The sequence below is a fragment of the Apteryx mantelli genome, chromosome 8, assembly GCF_036417845.1.
Source record: "Apteryx mantelli isolate bAptMan1 chromosome 8, bAptMan1.hap1, whole genome shotgun sequence".
NCBI lineage: Eukaryota > Metazoa > Chordata > Aves > Apterygiformes > Apterygidae > Apteryx > Apteryx mantelli.
Window position 1 is genome coordinate 20,018,193 of NC_089985.1, and position 15,215 is coordinate 20,033,407.

The 15,215-nt window shown below is 35.4% G+C and overlaps 1 protein-coding gene across 1 annotated transcript in view; it reads left to right on the plus strand.

The window, feature by feature from the left end:
• The window catches only part of COL11A1 (collagen type XI alpha 1 chain), a 173,878-nt gene that overhangs the window by 100,684 nt on the left and 57,979 nt on the right, over nt 1-15,215 (plus strand). The window contains exons 33-41 of the mRNA XM_067300830.1: nt 1,280-1,324; nt 1,450-1,503; nt 1,598-1,642; nt 5,649-5,702; nt 7,578-7,631; nt 11,281-11,334; nt 12,253-12,360; nt 13,134-13,223; nt 13,510-13,563. Of these exons, the coding sequence (XP_067156931.1) occupies nt 1,280-1,324; nt 1,450-1,503; nt 1,598-1,642; nt 5,649-5,702; nt 7,578-7,631; nt 11,281-11,334; nt 12,253-12,360; nt 13,134-13,223; nt 13,510-13,563 (558 nt within the window). The remainder of the gene's footprint in view (nt 1-1,279; nt 1,325-1,449; nt 1,504-1,597; nt 1,643-5,648; nt 5,703-7,577; nt 7,632-11,280; nt 11,335-12,252; nt 12,361-13,133; nt 13,224-13,509; nt 13,564-15,215) is intronic.

Here is a 15,215-nt window from a genome sequence, read left to right on the forward strand (position 1 = left end):
CGATAAAGATATGTTATTATGGACAGCCACAAGGAATAAAACATAATGTTCAGGAAAAAATGAGATATAACTGCTAATCAGGATATCAAATTAAAAAACAAAGAAAAGGATAACACATCAAGGAACAGACTTAAAATTATGAATATGTAAAGATATTGATCCAATACCCTTATTGTATCAAGCCTTCAAATAACTTTCAATTCAGCTGGGGTACTAACTATATAATTAATACTGTCAAACTGCATGTGTGTTTAAGTATTATGCTGAACATCAGTGAGACGAGACTCAATGCCTTTTTTTTTAATCTGAGGCATTTCTTTTTGTTAATATTGCCTAAAGGCATATCATTGTGTGCTATGCTACCACGCACACTGGTATTAGGAAAGACAGTCATTGTTCCTGAACAGTTCACAAGCTGAGTAGCATTATAAGAACAATGTATCATTTTTATTTTGATAGATGAGATAAAATTGATATTAAAACAAAACAAAAAAAAATCAAAAAACAACAGGCATGTGCATTTAATTGGCTTTTAAATTAAAGCAACCTTTATACAAAGACATCTCTGCTGATTTTTTTGTTGCTGTTGTGTTCACCACAGAAATTAGCCAGTACCAGTCAGTAAGTTTCTTTTCCTATCTGAAGAATATGCTCCTGAATTTTAAGCTTCTTTGCATTAGAATGCATGGCTATACTAGCCTAAATCCAAGCCTAAAGAAAGGAATCTGTAGCGTATGGTTAGGAGATACATTGGAGCAAAAAATTAAGGGCTAGCATTCTGGCAACTTCTGTATCTCTGTGCAAGTGTGCAGCATCCTGGTAGATGTTACAGTCCCTATTTCTTTTATGAAAAAGAGAGGATTGACCTTTCTTTTCTCTGTTAACCTGTGGAGCTGTCCAGGGGAATCTGGAAGGACTGTCTTCAAGGCTGTTACATTGGGAATGCTGCTAGGTCCTTTAGACTAGTGCAGAGGGATTCTGCTTGTTGTGTGGCATCTTCACTACTATTTTAAGGTAGTTTGAAATGTCCTACTCCCTGTGACAGAATCTGACTCTGAGGCAAATTTAGTGCATTTAGCTACAAGTCTCAGAGAACTCAGGAAGATAATCAGTTTTATCAAGGACCATGTTTCTGTAAATTAAAATGCAAAGCAGATGCTTAAAGGTATAATAGCATTTAAACATAAGGGAGCTGCACTCTGCCCCCACTTCAATAGAAAAACTTTATCTCACAAAGCTGTTGTCTGCTAAGATAATTTGTGTGAACTTTTCTTTACAGGGACTACATGGCAAACCAGGCCCAAGAGGACAGCGAGGACCAACAGTATGTAATTTGCTTTGCAATTAGAAGCATTTCTATATTAATTGCCTCCACTATACTATAAAGAATGATGATGACTTGGATTTGTTGTAACACCTATCAGCTGCATCTGTTTGTTAAATTGACAGGGTCCAAGAGGCTCAAGAGGTCCCAGAGGTCCCACTGGAAAACCAGGTCTGAAGGTAATTGTCAGGCACACTGTACAGACTGGCTGCAGGCTGTTTCTTTTAAAGAAAATAGAGATTTCATCTTTGAAATATTGTCTTTCCTTTCTAGGGTACTGCGGGCAATGATGGTCCTCCTGGCCCACCAGGTGAAAGGGTATGCCTAAGAGAGCTATTTATGTACATGTTGTTATTCTCCACCATTCAGGATTGTGATTTGGGGATTGGAGGGTTGGTTTATTATTTCTCCCACTCATGTCTTTCCCCTTCTTTGACCACAGTAACCAGAACTGACAAAACCTCAATTGCAAAGATGTTGCTTTTCATAAAGTTAGGTATGAGTGACCTGAAGTATGCTGAAAGCTTCTTCTTCCATCTGTAGCTCAGTTTTGTACAAATAGGGCAGAGATTACGCACACACTTTGTATTACATATCCATGCAAATTACAGTTGGACTTAGTCAGCCTGTGCTCTTAAGAATGCCCCATTTACTACAGCTTACTGCTTGTTTGTGGGATATACAAATAACTAAGCCATCTCTAGGAGCTTCTTTGTTGAAGCAGTGGATTTTTTTGTTCTGATCAGCTAAGAATTCCCTTCAACCTATTTTCTGCATGCTTGAGAAATCCTGTTGTGCTTACTGAAAAAAAATTTTCTGCTCGCTATTATATTACCAATCAATACACAAATCCAATATACAGTCAACTCATTACACAGCAGTATATAGAAAAACAATATTAATAAATCAGATTTGTAGTAGCAGCACATGAAATCACGCTCAGATAGTTAAGTGGACATGCTCTCTGCTTAGGTATCTTTGCAAAGCTTAGGTCAAACTTTTCTTTCATAGCCTGTTTGCATGTAAACTGCTACATTTTTTCATATAGAGAATCTATGAATTCTTTTCCAACACCCATCCCCAAGCCCCAGTGATCTCCAGAAGTCTTTCTTCTCGACAGCAAGTTCTTTATACATCTTTCCATGTTCCATAATGTCACATTGTTACACTATTTCCCTACTAAGTGCATGATCACCTGGTGTAATAATATTGGCAAAACAACAGCAAGCCAATTTTGCTGGAATGACTACTACTAAGCAAATCTGAAAAAAGGAGAAAGGCCAAAAGATCAGACAACATGTTTTGGTTGAGTTAAGTACTGGAGATAAGGACATACATAAAACTAACAAAAAGAGTATGGCACAAGTTTGTTCTACAAATATCAAATTTTCACAGTTTGTGTGTCTGCAGAAACTAATTCAGGTTAATTTTGTTTGTTTTATCCCTACTAGTTTTAAACAAAGTATTAATAAACATCCTTCTCCTATACGCACATAAAGGAATGTGGGTGCCTTCATATCTAAAAGGAAGGGTAAATGCCCCGTTTTCTGCTTACTAAAAGGATACTTATCCTGTTGATTGAAAGCCCTTAAAGCATATGCAAAAAAAAAATTAATACCAAGCACACCGAAAACAAAAGCGGACTAAAGACCTTTCATTGTTATCTTTTTAACTCTTTCATTCCTGAAGCAGAGTATTACTTAAGTGTCCGTCAGAATAGTTAGTGGAGCAGGGCAGTGGTTCTTGGAGTAAGAAGGAGGGGTAGAAGGGAGCAGAGGGTAAACTGCGGGTTGGCAGACTATATGGTAGCCGGTACATATGGAAGACAGCACCCTGAACAGAGGCTGCAGTAAGAGGTAGAGAGTACCTATATGTCAAGCAAAAGACAATGTACCAATTGGAACATGGACAGCAGGAATAAGTGGAAAGTTTAGGTGAAACAGGAATGATGTGGCAGTATGGGAGAGAGACAGGGACAGGAAGCTGGGAGTCAAGGGAGGAATGAGTGAACTAAGACGCTGGGTGTAAGAACTAGGCATAGCAAGTATCAGTCCAAGGAAGGAAGTGTAGATTGCTTTACACTGAGGAAGAAAACCAGAGGCAAACTGCCAGGAACTGAAAAGCAGAACTTCACGAAGGAGGGTTTTGCTGGAAGTGTCAAGAGGTTACGAAGAAGAGCAGCTGTGGGGAGACTGAAAACAATGAGCAGATCAATCCAAGATGAAGGCATCCCTGGAGAGAAATGGATTAGAGCAAAGAGATGAAGTGTCACAGAGCACCACATCTCATGTCACTCATGCAGTATTAATGTAAAGTGTCCATTTGCTTTCCACTAGGGGTGAATATCAGCCAAAAATTAAAACTGTCATTTCTATTCAGTTTAGGCTATTTCAGGTACCTGGATTGTAAATATTAAGTAATCTGTCTGGTATGGCTACTGTTAGAATGAAATTTAATAACAAAATAGAAAATGTAAATTTAGTAACATGCTATTAGTATTCTAGAGCTTTTTTTTCGACATAATCCATCAGTCCAGTAGCTTGAAATCTGTAAGCCATATTGTGAATTAAAAAAAATGCAAATCTTCTTTCATTAAAAACCTTAAGATGTGAAAATCAAAGTACAACAGGGATTTATGAGAAAGAAGGTGCCTCTAACAGAAAAACTTTGGGTTCTGCCCAGTTCCTGAGAGGGACCAATTTCTTTCGTATATTTTGTAGAGTAGTTAAATCAATTTTTATAGTTTTCCTCTATAAAACTCCTCCATTTTTTTGTTGAAGGTTTATGCTTTGTATTATACCCAGAAACAAATGAGGAAAGGTCACAGAGACAGCAGAATCAAAAACTATACCATATGGAGCCTATTTGCAAGTTGTGGTGGTTTCAAAAATAACCTAGATGTAACAAATGCTTTACACCTTTTTGGGGAGAGAAAATAAAAATGATAGTTCAGGAAGATCACAGAAAGATTTGCTCCTTTGCTTAGCACTTCTTAGTTGACTCAGTTTTAATAACACAGTATAATCAAGGCCTACCCTGGAATCAGATTCTCTTAAGGACAAATTCTCCCAGGCTGGAAACAAAGAATCCTCTCCCTCAGCTCCAGGCCTACACTGTGTCGCCTGCTGCTAGAGGCAGCTGCACTCTGGCGGTGAGCCAGGGCTCTACTGAATAAGGCTTTTGGACCTAAGACAGTCGGTGCTTTATCAGAGGAGCAAAAAGGTAGCATAACTTGGGAGATGTGGCCTCCCACTTCAGATCTTTGCATTAAACTTCAAACCAACATTTCTGACATATTTTGTCAGCTGATGTCTTAGTAAAACCACACATCATATACCAACTAGAGCAGGATAAGTCTTGTACTGTATGACTAGGGTACATAGCTTTGCTGTGGGACCATGTAGAATAAAGCGAGCTTTCTCAGGTTGCTACTCTCTGACTTAACACACTAAAAAATTAAACAGGAAAAATTCTTTTAATAACTTGACACTGGGTTCCATTCATTTTATCAGCAACAAATTTTGACAGTTGGCCTTCATTTCTTTTAGTGAGAACTTTAGAAATGATCGTGTAAGCCAGTACTTTGTGTAAATATATATGTGCACATATAAATCTGTATGTACACATATATATGTATATACATGTACATATACATACACAATATACTGACTCATATGATCATCTCTAAATAAATTTCTACAAACATGCTTCCTGAAAATTTTATCCATATATATACACACACACGTGTAACTATATATATAAAATTTTCATGCATCACAATCTTTTTTCAGCTATCTCAACTATTTTTCATGAAAGCAAGAATATTGTTCTTAGTTCCTGTTAACTCTGTAAAGCTTTTTGTATTTGGAAGTAGTTTGTACTGTTGTCAAGATGGCTTGAAATATTATCAAAGTATAAGAACTGCCAAGGATGAGTGTTGGATTCAAAGTTAACAAAGACCAACATGCTGTGAATTAATTCCCATCCTTTATGCAATGTACAAAACAATGTTTTTTATTCCCAGCTAACTCCTATTTTATCATGCACAATTTCAGAGTTCAGGCACAGAAATACTCAATACAAGTAGTTTTTCTTTTCTCTTACTACATTTCTATACAGGCAACATTGCTTTCAGGAAATTCACCCAACCTCTCTGTATTTGAGTTGCTGCTACTAATATTTATGACAATATAGAGCAGGCTTTATACATATAACCAGATATTATCTACAGCATTCATATATTTTCCTACTGAAGCAAACTTTTCAGTCCAATGTCATAGCAGTTAGAATAAAACTTTACTTTTTCGATTGCCTTTAATACTAGGGACCACAAGGGCCTCAGGGACCTGTTGGATTCCCTGGACCAAAAGGACCTCCAGTAAGTATCTTTCTAAATAAATATGTTCAATGCAAGAATGTTATTTTTCATACAGTGTTTCTGAAGTTAATATTTGAAGGTTTATTTAAGGGTCATTTTGTGTATAGATTACAAATACACAAATATCCTTCAAGCTTATGGAGCTTTAAGGTTATGACACGAACTCACTTGGATATTCAAAACAGTGGCTGAGCCTATCCAACTGGTGCAGCTTATATGACATTCAACATCATATACTGAACTGGAAATGCTCTTGTAAGTTAATGCCAAAGTTCAGGCAACAGACTGAGTTTAAGCAAGATACTATACCCTCTGTCTAGTTTATATTTCCTTTAAACAGCTGATTCTGTAACAAAAACGCAGAGGAAGGAGACATTCATTAGTAATAGAAATGCACAGTAAAAGTAGCACGTTTGAGGTTACCCTATAAAAGTATACTGCCTTTTATAAATTAAATAAATGTATATTAGGACACATGGTGAAATATACAATATTTATTTACCTTTGAATTAAAGAATTTTTGTAAATGCTCATATGTATCATGTATGTTCTCCCACACCATACATATGTAATTGAAAAATGAAGGTTACTGATTTTTTTTTAAAAGAGAACTGTGCTTATTTGGAGATTGTTGCAACTTGCTGTCAGTTGTTGCCAAATCATTCTTAGTTCATAAATGTTTTTATATAAAAAGAACTTTGGCTGGGTAGATCTGTTGTACTTACTAATTCAGGACTTTCACAGTTCTAGATCCAGCTTTGAACTTTATTTGATGAAAGAGAGAAAACAGTCCTCCCAAAATTCATGATTATGTACAAGAAACCCAGACACCACACCAACACAAATTGAAGAAAGATTATTTATATTATATTCCATAATTAGATCTTCAAAACTCATTCTGAACACGTACATTGAGGATGCCAATTCTATTATTTTCTGTTCCTGATTCTGATTAAATTTCCCTCAAGTACATTGTACAGAGCAGACAAGCAAAATCTCTGGAAGAATTAGAATATTATGACATCAAAAGAAATTCATGTTTTGTGATGACCCTGCTGGAAGGAATCCTATTGGAATTACTGAGCTAGAAGTCCTAAGGTCATATTTATCTACTTCCAGTGAAAGTCTAGTGCAAAAATCAGTTGGCATCTTTCAGCAACTTTAAAATACAATATAATGTATGCACAATGGTTAGTGGAAGGGGCACAGGAGGGAAATAAGACACAAGAAGTAGTAAGATGTAGAGAAAGAAATGAGTATTCTGTATTAATTCTGTATTCTGTATTAATGAGCTTACATGGAGCTTCACTTCAGTACAGAAACAGAAACATGCTCTGTACTATTGTTATTGGTTTGACGTTTTACCTTACCAAACCTCTTTTTTGGGTGAACTGCCTCAGACCATGTGACTCATTGTACATATAATTCCCATGAGCTTAAGTATGCTATGTTTACTGAGACTGTGAATTTTTCACCCAAGTATTTGGTATTTTTATTTCCAGCACCAAAAACTGCACCTTCGCAAATACTGCCTTCATGTTTCATTTTACATTAACTGACTCATTAAGCAAAGAGAAATGAAGAGGAAGTGTAGGGACTTTGCATGATTTCTGAAACTACAGAAATCCATTTTAGATGTGCCTGCATACTGCTACCCAACAATCCCTCTCCAAACCATTGTTAATGCACATCAGGGAGGAAACAAAGAAAATGAAATGTTAAAATCATATGTAGCTGGTATCAGAGCAGTTAAGCTGTGCTGAAGACTGGCCTGAAAAAATGAAGAGATTAGAGATTCTTATTGCTAATAGCACACTTTTTTCAGAACTAAGAATGGCTGGAAAATGCATTGATTTATGTATTTTCCAATTTCAGGGACCACCTGGAAAAGATGGCTTGCCTGGGCACCCAGGACAGCGGGGTGAGACTGTAAGTAAATGGACTCTACTGTGCTAGTGTTGTAAACCTACTAAAGTCATGAACGTGTGACCAAAGCTAAAGAAATAGACACGACTTCATTGAAAAAGGGACGAGGCTGGGACTGAGAGATAATATGACTGTAGCTTTCTTATGGCTTAGTAGGTTAGGCATGGGAAAGCTTTATTTTGTTTCCATGCTATAAGGATGAGATTATTCTTGACTATGCCCTGTTAGTAATGTCACAGTGAGCTTAAGGAGGCAATAGAAGTAAGAAAACTTAGCACTCAGGTATCAACTTCAGTAAAGGTTTGTCAGGCAATTACTATATGGTTCTTTTCTCACTGAATGCCATGTAACATGGCATAATAAAAAGTATTAATAATACTAACCTGCTAGGAAACTTAAAAGCCAACACCTTGAGAAAGTAGGATCAGGAATGATTCAATCAGCCAAAACAAAGTTAAGTTTTGAAACTGTGTAATCCCCCTAAAAATCACAATGAATAAACTCTGTCAGCATAATGAAAAAAAATTAACATGTAACATTTTTAGTGCAATTGTTTTTAAAAAAATCTACTTCTGTAGTGCCAAACCTTATTAATATTTCATGAAATCAAATAAAATTCTTGCTTAGTTCTTCAGAACTAGAGAAAGGTAGAGATGAATTTAGAGAGAAATGTTGTCAGCATGTAGACTATGTTTTGGCTTCCAACTTGACTAGGAATCTACTATATTTATCAAATTGAAAAGAATTTTGAATAAAAAATGAGGTATTCTATAATGGGGGTTTAACTGCAATGACTAATTGGTTTATTTTAATTGCATGAATAAGAGAATAAACACACTCCTTTTGATTAAAATATATGTGTCTTTGTGGCAAGTTAAAGTTACAGTCATCATCTGTTGATGAATAATGAATTTTATTTTCAGACAGCCATTTTGAGTATTATTAGCAATGATGCAAAGACTAGTCTTGTGTGCCATGAGAACCAGTCTGAACCATTGTTTAGGATGCAGGAAGCTCTAACTGTTTTGTAGTCTGATAGGAAAAAACACAGTTATTATTTTCCTTTTATTCTTATTTGTTACTTGATTTCACTCATGACTAGAAATGGAAGACGCAAAATATAATAAAACTAGGGACTCTGTCTCTCTGTGATGTTTGGATCAGGTCCCTCTGGGTTTAATCACTACTATGGTACTCTAATTTTATATCTTGTTTGAGGTTACTAGGTTTGCACTGATATAAAACTTGAATAACTCAAAAGCAAATACAGTTCTTCATTAGCATTGTTTTCTGCCCTGTGTGTATGTGTACCCAGGCCAGACTTATTTTAAAAGTATTTCTCTGCACACATGCAGTTTTTCATGTATATATTTTTGTAGAAAAACAGACTTTTTAAAATGAAATGTAGGTTTTTTCCACTTTTTTTCATGAACATTTCCATTCCATATTAAAAAAAGTATAGTTCAAGACTTTCATTGAGCTCATTGATAAATCTGTGTCTTAGATTTCTGTTTCTTTTTTAGGTGTATTTTCCATTAAAGTTCAATCGTGCCTGCGGGCATAATAGCAACTAGAGAATTAGACTAAAAGATATATTCAATCTTAACAAGTTAGAGAGCCAGATTCACAGATGGCACTCTGCAGCTTGCCTATGGAATAATAACATATGTTGAAAGCTACTTAGGTAAATATTAGAGGAGAAAAGGATATAGCGTTTTCTCCCAGTAAACCATATTCACTTTGAAGAACTGCCAATGTTTGCTAAAATTCCAGAGATAGGAATGATAGTATCATGATAAATAATTTGGGATACAGGTGTGGGAATAAACTAGATATTGAAAATGAGAATAAAATTACTCTTTCCCTTTAGAAATGATTATCATTTTCAGTGATGTCATCCACAGATTGGCAGGAGGCATCAACTGAGGAGACAGCTGAATTGTCTGATATTATGCAAGAATTTAGTGTTTCATGTCTATGAAAGGATAAAATAGAAATGTAGTAGCTATTTTATATATTAGAATTAATCAAGGACCTTGTTATTTCTTACTGCAATAAACTCAGTTTTATTACATAATCTTTCACAGGGAATGCTGAAAAAATGGAGGGTATTAGGTCCTTACATGCACATGAATGATAGACTACTGTAAATTTTTTAAAACTGCATATTTTAGAAGAACCCACAGGATGTCCAGGTCATCTTGAGTATTTGCTGCTGAAATATTCTTGCTTATTATTTCTTTTACAAATCTGAATTTGTAGGAATAGATAAGCTGGTGATATAAAAAAAAAAAAGCAGAGTAGTAAGGCCACCATTAGCATCAAGTTATTGAATATACTGGAAAACATTCATGTGTTCTGCAAACCTGGAAATAGTAGGTCTTCTCAAGGCACTTTCAGGAAACGAGTTATATTCAGCATTCCTTTTTCTTTCCTTACAATATGCTTCAGAAGTAGTTTTGGCTGGATAAGGGAATGGACACATGAACAATTCTATTTGTAGCAGTTCTGATTTTCAGCCTGGAGGGCAAAGGGGTTCTTTTGTCTTTGTTCTGGATCATTTCGGAGATCTGAGAGAGAGTGACTAAACAGTTATGGGCAAAACTGAACCATTAGAACATCTGGCTGGCAGCAAGAAGGGAATCAGATTGAGGAAGGTAAAAAAGCTTAAACCACGTCTGATGGAACAGGGTTAATGTCAGTGAGATTGTGTCCTGAGGAATGCTGAATAGGGCCCAACGTCTATAACAAATATGGGCCAGATGACACCTTTGTCTTTACACAGGTGAGCAGAGGAGGAGGCCGATACAGACTGTTAGGCATGGAATAGTATGTGGGACCCTGGATGCGATACAGCAGTGAATGCACTCTCCTAACTTTATGCAGCAACATGCTTCTAATGTGTTTGAAAGACATAATTTAGCATGTTTCCAAGATACAACAAGTGCTACTATAAAGTGAGGCTGCCATTCAGCTTATTGGCAAATTCTAGGCAGAAGTCTCTGGGGACTTTGATTAGAATATGCAAATTCTATAAAATTTGCAGTGTTCTGGAAAACTGTCCCAAAAACATTTGCTATCTATTCTCTGCTTCTCATTTTTTGTCATCATCTCAATTTCTCATTAACTCCATTCTCTTTTCCGGTACTCATGATGCCCTTTTTACCATCTCTGTATAACATTCATCTTTTCTGAATCTCTATTTCCTTCCATTTTCTTTCATTCTAATCTTCTCTCTATCTTTAATGCCTCTCCAACTTAATCCACCATCTGTGTGTTTCTTTAAAAAAATGGTCTGTTTGGCTTTATGGTTGATAATATATATATGTAAAATGTATTTTCAGCTGTCTTTTAGCTGTATCACTTATGCATTCAGAATCACCTAATCAAGTTCACCTACAAAGATCTGTAAAACTGACTGGAATTTTTATTGTAGTACCATTTCAGACTGATTGGAACTGATAGAGCTAAGAAAGATTAATCAGTATTTCACTTTTAAGCATACACAAGAAAAAAGTATATTGCAGTTTCAGTTCCTGGAGAGAAGGAACCTGTGACATGGAATTTCCCTTTCTCCATATCAGCACAGATACCAGTTTTGCTCTTCTGTGTCTTGTCCTGGGTAACATAGTATATTATGGTTATTTCTCAGGGTTTCCAAGGAAAAACTGGTCCTCCTGGTCCTGGTGGTGTTGTTGGCCCTCAGGTACATCATTCAATTTCCTATCTAACTTTATAATACTAATGTTTAATGGTTATGTTATAGCTACTGCATCAGGCAGTTTTCAGCTGCATTAAAATGAAAATATTGATGGATATATCAACTTTGGTAGCATGAATAGATGTATAACAATTTTAGAAAGACATACTTAGCAATTAATGATTTCACAAAATATACAAACACTGGGGTTACCGTTCCACTTTTTTATGTCATGACTTCTTCATGTGATCATAAAGCTTATGATTTGCAGAAGTCAAGAATGCAGAATGAGATCTCTAACATGAAATAGTTTAGAAAGAACAATACATTATGTGGCTTTTTTGTCAGAGGCCAAATTTTGGTCATTTTTAGGTTGTGGAGAGATTCACTATCAAAATTTAATTTGATCTGATCTTACTTATTTGCAGTAAAATTAGTGGATTAGGTATTTGAATTCCATGGCCTTTTTTAGGTGATTTCAGCAGTGAAAATTTTCTGCCAGTGAATTTGAAGAGATATCTTTGAACTCTCCTACCTTCCAATTCATATTATTCATAAAAACATCAGTATTTCAAGACAGGCAGAGGCATGTCCACTGTCCTTTTTGTAACGTCCTCTCATATGTGCGTAAGCACTGTATTTTTAAACCTTCATTGCTTAAGGAGCAAGATCGGGATTTCACTCTGTGGAAGCTCTACAGACGTGTCTGCAGGCAGAACGCAATGCAAGATTTATTTTATGGGATAAAGATATTTTGTAAGTCAGCTTTGCCTGGAGGGGAAGGTGAGGAATGTATGCTAACCAATGAACATATTGTTCTGTAACAGACACTCAGAACAGCTGGATATTAAGATTCCTCCTCCTCCCCCTCAAAAAAGACATTAAATACCTCAAGATGATGGAAGTTTTTACTTTTGTGCTTAGGGTCCTACTGGTGAAACTGGCCCAATTGGGGAAAGAGGTCATCCGGGTCCTCCTGGCCCACCAGGTGAACAAGGTCTCCCAGGTGCCGCAGGAAAAGAAGGTGCTAAGGTATGATGTGGCTTCAAGAAAGAAAATGGAGGGGGGCAGATAAAATGATAACATTTCTAATTGTCCTAGAACATAAAGAATAAAATCAGAATATACCAAATAAAATTGTGATCGACACATTTCACCCAGTAAGAATTCAAAGACTGGAAGATTCCTATTTCAGAGCTGCTTCTGCTCTCTTTAAAACAATGAGAATTCTCTTGAACCAATAATTAGCATTTTTGTAATTAAAAAAAAAAGCAGTATATGTATACCACACTTTAACTGTGGAAATACATAGTAATGACATGATCACATCTAAGTGGAAAATTGTACATGGAAATTTAGATATAGATAGATATATGTAGTACTGGCTACATGGTGCAATTTCACTGATGAAATATATCTCTTAGCCTACTTTTTGGCCACTGTTGGGCAAAAAAAGAAAAAAAATTGCTTATCTAATTACTGTATAATTTTATTCAAACATTCATTTTAAATGGACATCATAACTTTCTTTATGAATATACCTTTCAAAAGGTTTGCTATGTTTTTCACTATTTATATGCTATACCTAACACTGTATTTTGTTAAAGCTTATTATAAATTTAAACATATTGACAAACTAGAGTAGTGAAGATCATAAAAGAATTGGTGGGTAAATAGGCAGGGGCATAATCTTTTTCTGTCATTAATAAATCAGGGTCTGGTATTTCATTTTCACCACTCATTTAATGACTAACATTAGCATTTTTTTTAAATTTTATTTAATCAACTTGCAATATGTTTCAAAGGGTGACCCAGGCCCTCAAGGTATTCCTGGGAAAGATGGACCAGCAGGTCTCCGTGGTTTCCCTGGAGAAAGAGGCCTTCCAGGAGCTCAGGTATGATATAAGTACTAGAGCAACTGACACAATGTTTATAAGAATACAAGAGAACAATAAATTAACACTCTTATTTCATGAAACCTTCTAATGTGTTTAAAAATGAATGCAATAAGAGAACACAAATCAAGTACCAACAGTATTAAGTATCATTGGCTATAGAGCCAAGAAAGAATTTATTCAGTCGCTTGTCCTAGGATTTTTACATTCTTCCTGTTACATACGTTGCAAAAATAACTCCTGAATTTTCCAGTCTAAAAGATAGGCTTTTTTTTCCATTTTTTAGGGTCCAGCTGGTCTGAAAGGAGGGGAAGGTCCACAAGGCCCACCTGGCCCAGTTGTAAGTAAACGTCATAATTTTCTGGACATAGTAACCTTTTTTATTCTTTACATGCTGTGATATTTTGATCACAGTCTGTAAAACAGCAGGCAAATATATATCATTCAAAGTGAACAATAATTTTTTTCTACTAATCGCCCACATTAATGAGCCTATCGTAAGGAATGTGAAGGTTGTGCATATCTGAAGCTTGCTGCTATCAGCAGGTATAAAATTGACTTGTTGCTCAATGCTTGCCACTTACAGAAGTTATTTTTGAAACAAAAGAGATTTTTGGTAGTGGAAAACCGACAGACAGTGGATATTGGACTCATGCTATGTTCCCTTTGTACAACTGCAGTTCACTCATACAGTTGACCCAACTATTGCTGGTGTTCTGCATAGCCTAAACTAGCTTTTAAAAATGTTACATGATTACTTTTTCATCTTTACTGTTGCATCTAATCTTTTAAACCATGTGGTTCATTTTAATTCATTATGAAACAGATACTTTTTGCTTAAGTTGTGATACCAGAAAGTTTTATATATAAAGAAAAAAAACTGTAAGTATTCTGCTCATCTTCTGTAATTTCCATATAGTTGGAAAATGTCTCACAGTCTATTTTGTTCCTCAGCTATTATAATTTTTTTTATGTATTTACAATCTGACACAAAAAATTCTGGAAAAATCACAATAGATTCTGCTCACAGAATCTATTGTGATTTTTCACCCTAAGTCTGGAGAACTGAACAGTCTTAAAGAAAGGAACACATCCTAATCCTATGTCAAAGTGCTTTAAAACTGGTATAGTGAAGGATGTAGCAGCAGGCATACTATACCATTATTTTTGCTGTATTAGCTTCACTGTAAAAATGTTTTTCAATGAAAATTTAGATACTGTAGGAAGGAGGAAAAATTGTAGAGCAACCTTAAGAACTTTAAGAAAGTATGATGAGCATTGTAAAAAAAGACTTTTATTTCAGAAAAAAGTAATATGCAATTCCAGATTTTTCATTGAAATCCATGGGAATATAGATCATGCAAGAAAAGAAGAGTGGCCCATAAACAATACCATCTTATGAATATGTAAAGAGATGATGCATTATACAATTACTCAAGAAATGTAAAGAATACCATTACTGAAAACCACCCATTGCTTTGAAGGATTTATCTTCACTGTACTTCTTGTGTGGACCATGCTTAAAAACAGGCCCAGTGAAACTGTTACGAATGAGGTTAGCCTGGCTAATGAGAACTGTGTAAAATCATTTTACCAAACTATGTCTGGGTATGTACTCCAACAAAACTGTTTGTCATGCAGTAATATTCTTTCCCAAGATTTTAGTGTCAACATATGCATAAAAGTATGCTTGCCAACTTTTTGTGTTGTGGTTGTTTTTCCTTTATGATTAAGATAGAGGAAAAAGCAATGACATGTACTTATCCTTCAAAAAGAATAAGTTATTCTCCCTTGACTAATATTGGTAGATTTTTTCTAGATAATGCTAGGGTCAACAGTTATTTACATTTAGATTTTGTTTCATGTTTGGACTTCTACTATTTATACCTCTCCTGCCTCTTTCACTTTAGTTTCTGGTAATTATCAACTGAAAGGTATTTGAAATACCTGCTTAAAGTAGCCTACTCTTTGTTGTCATTTTTATGCAAAGGA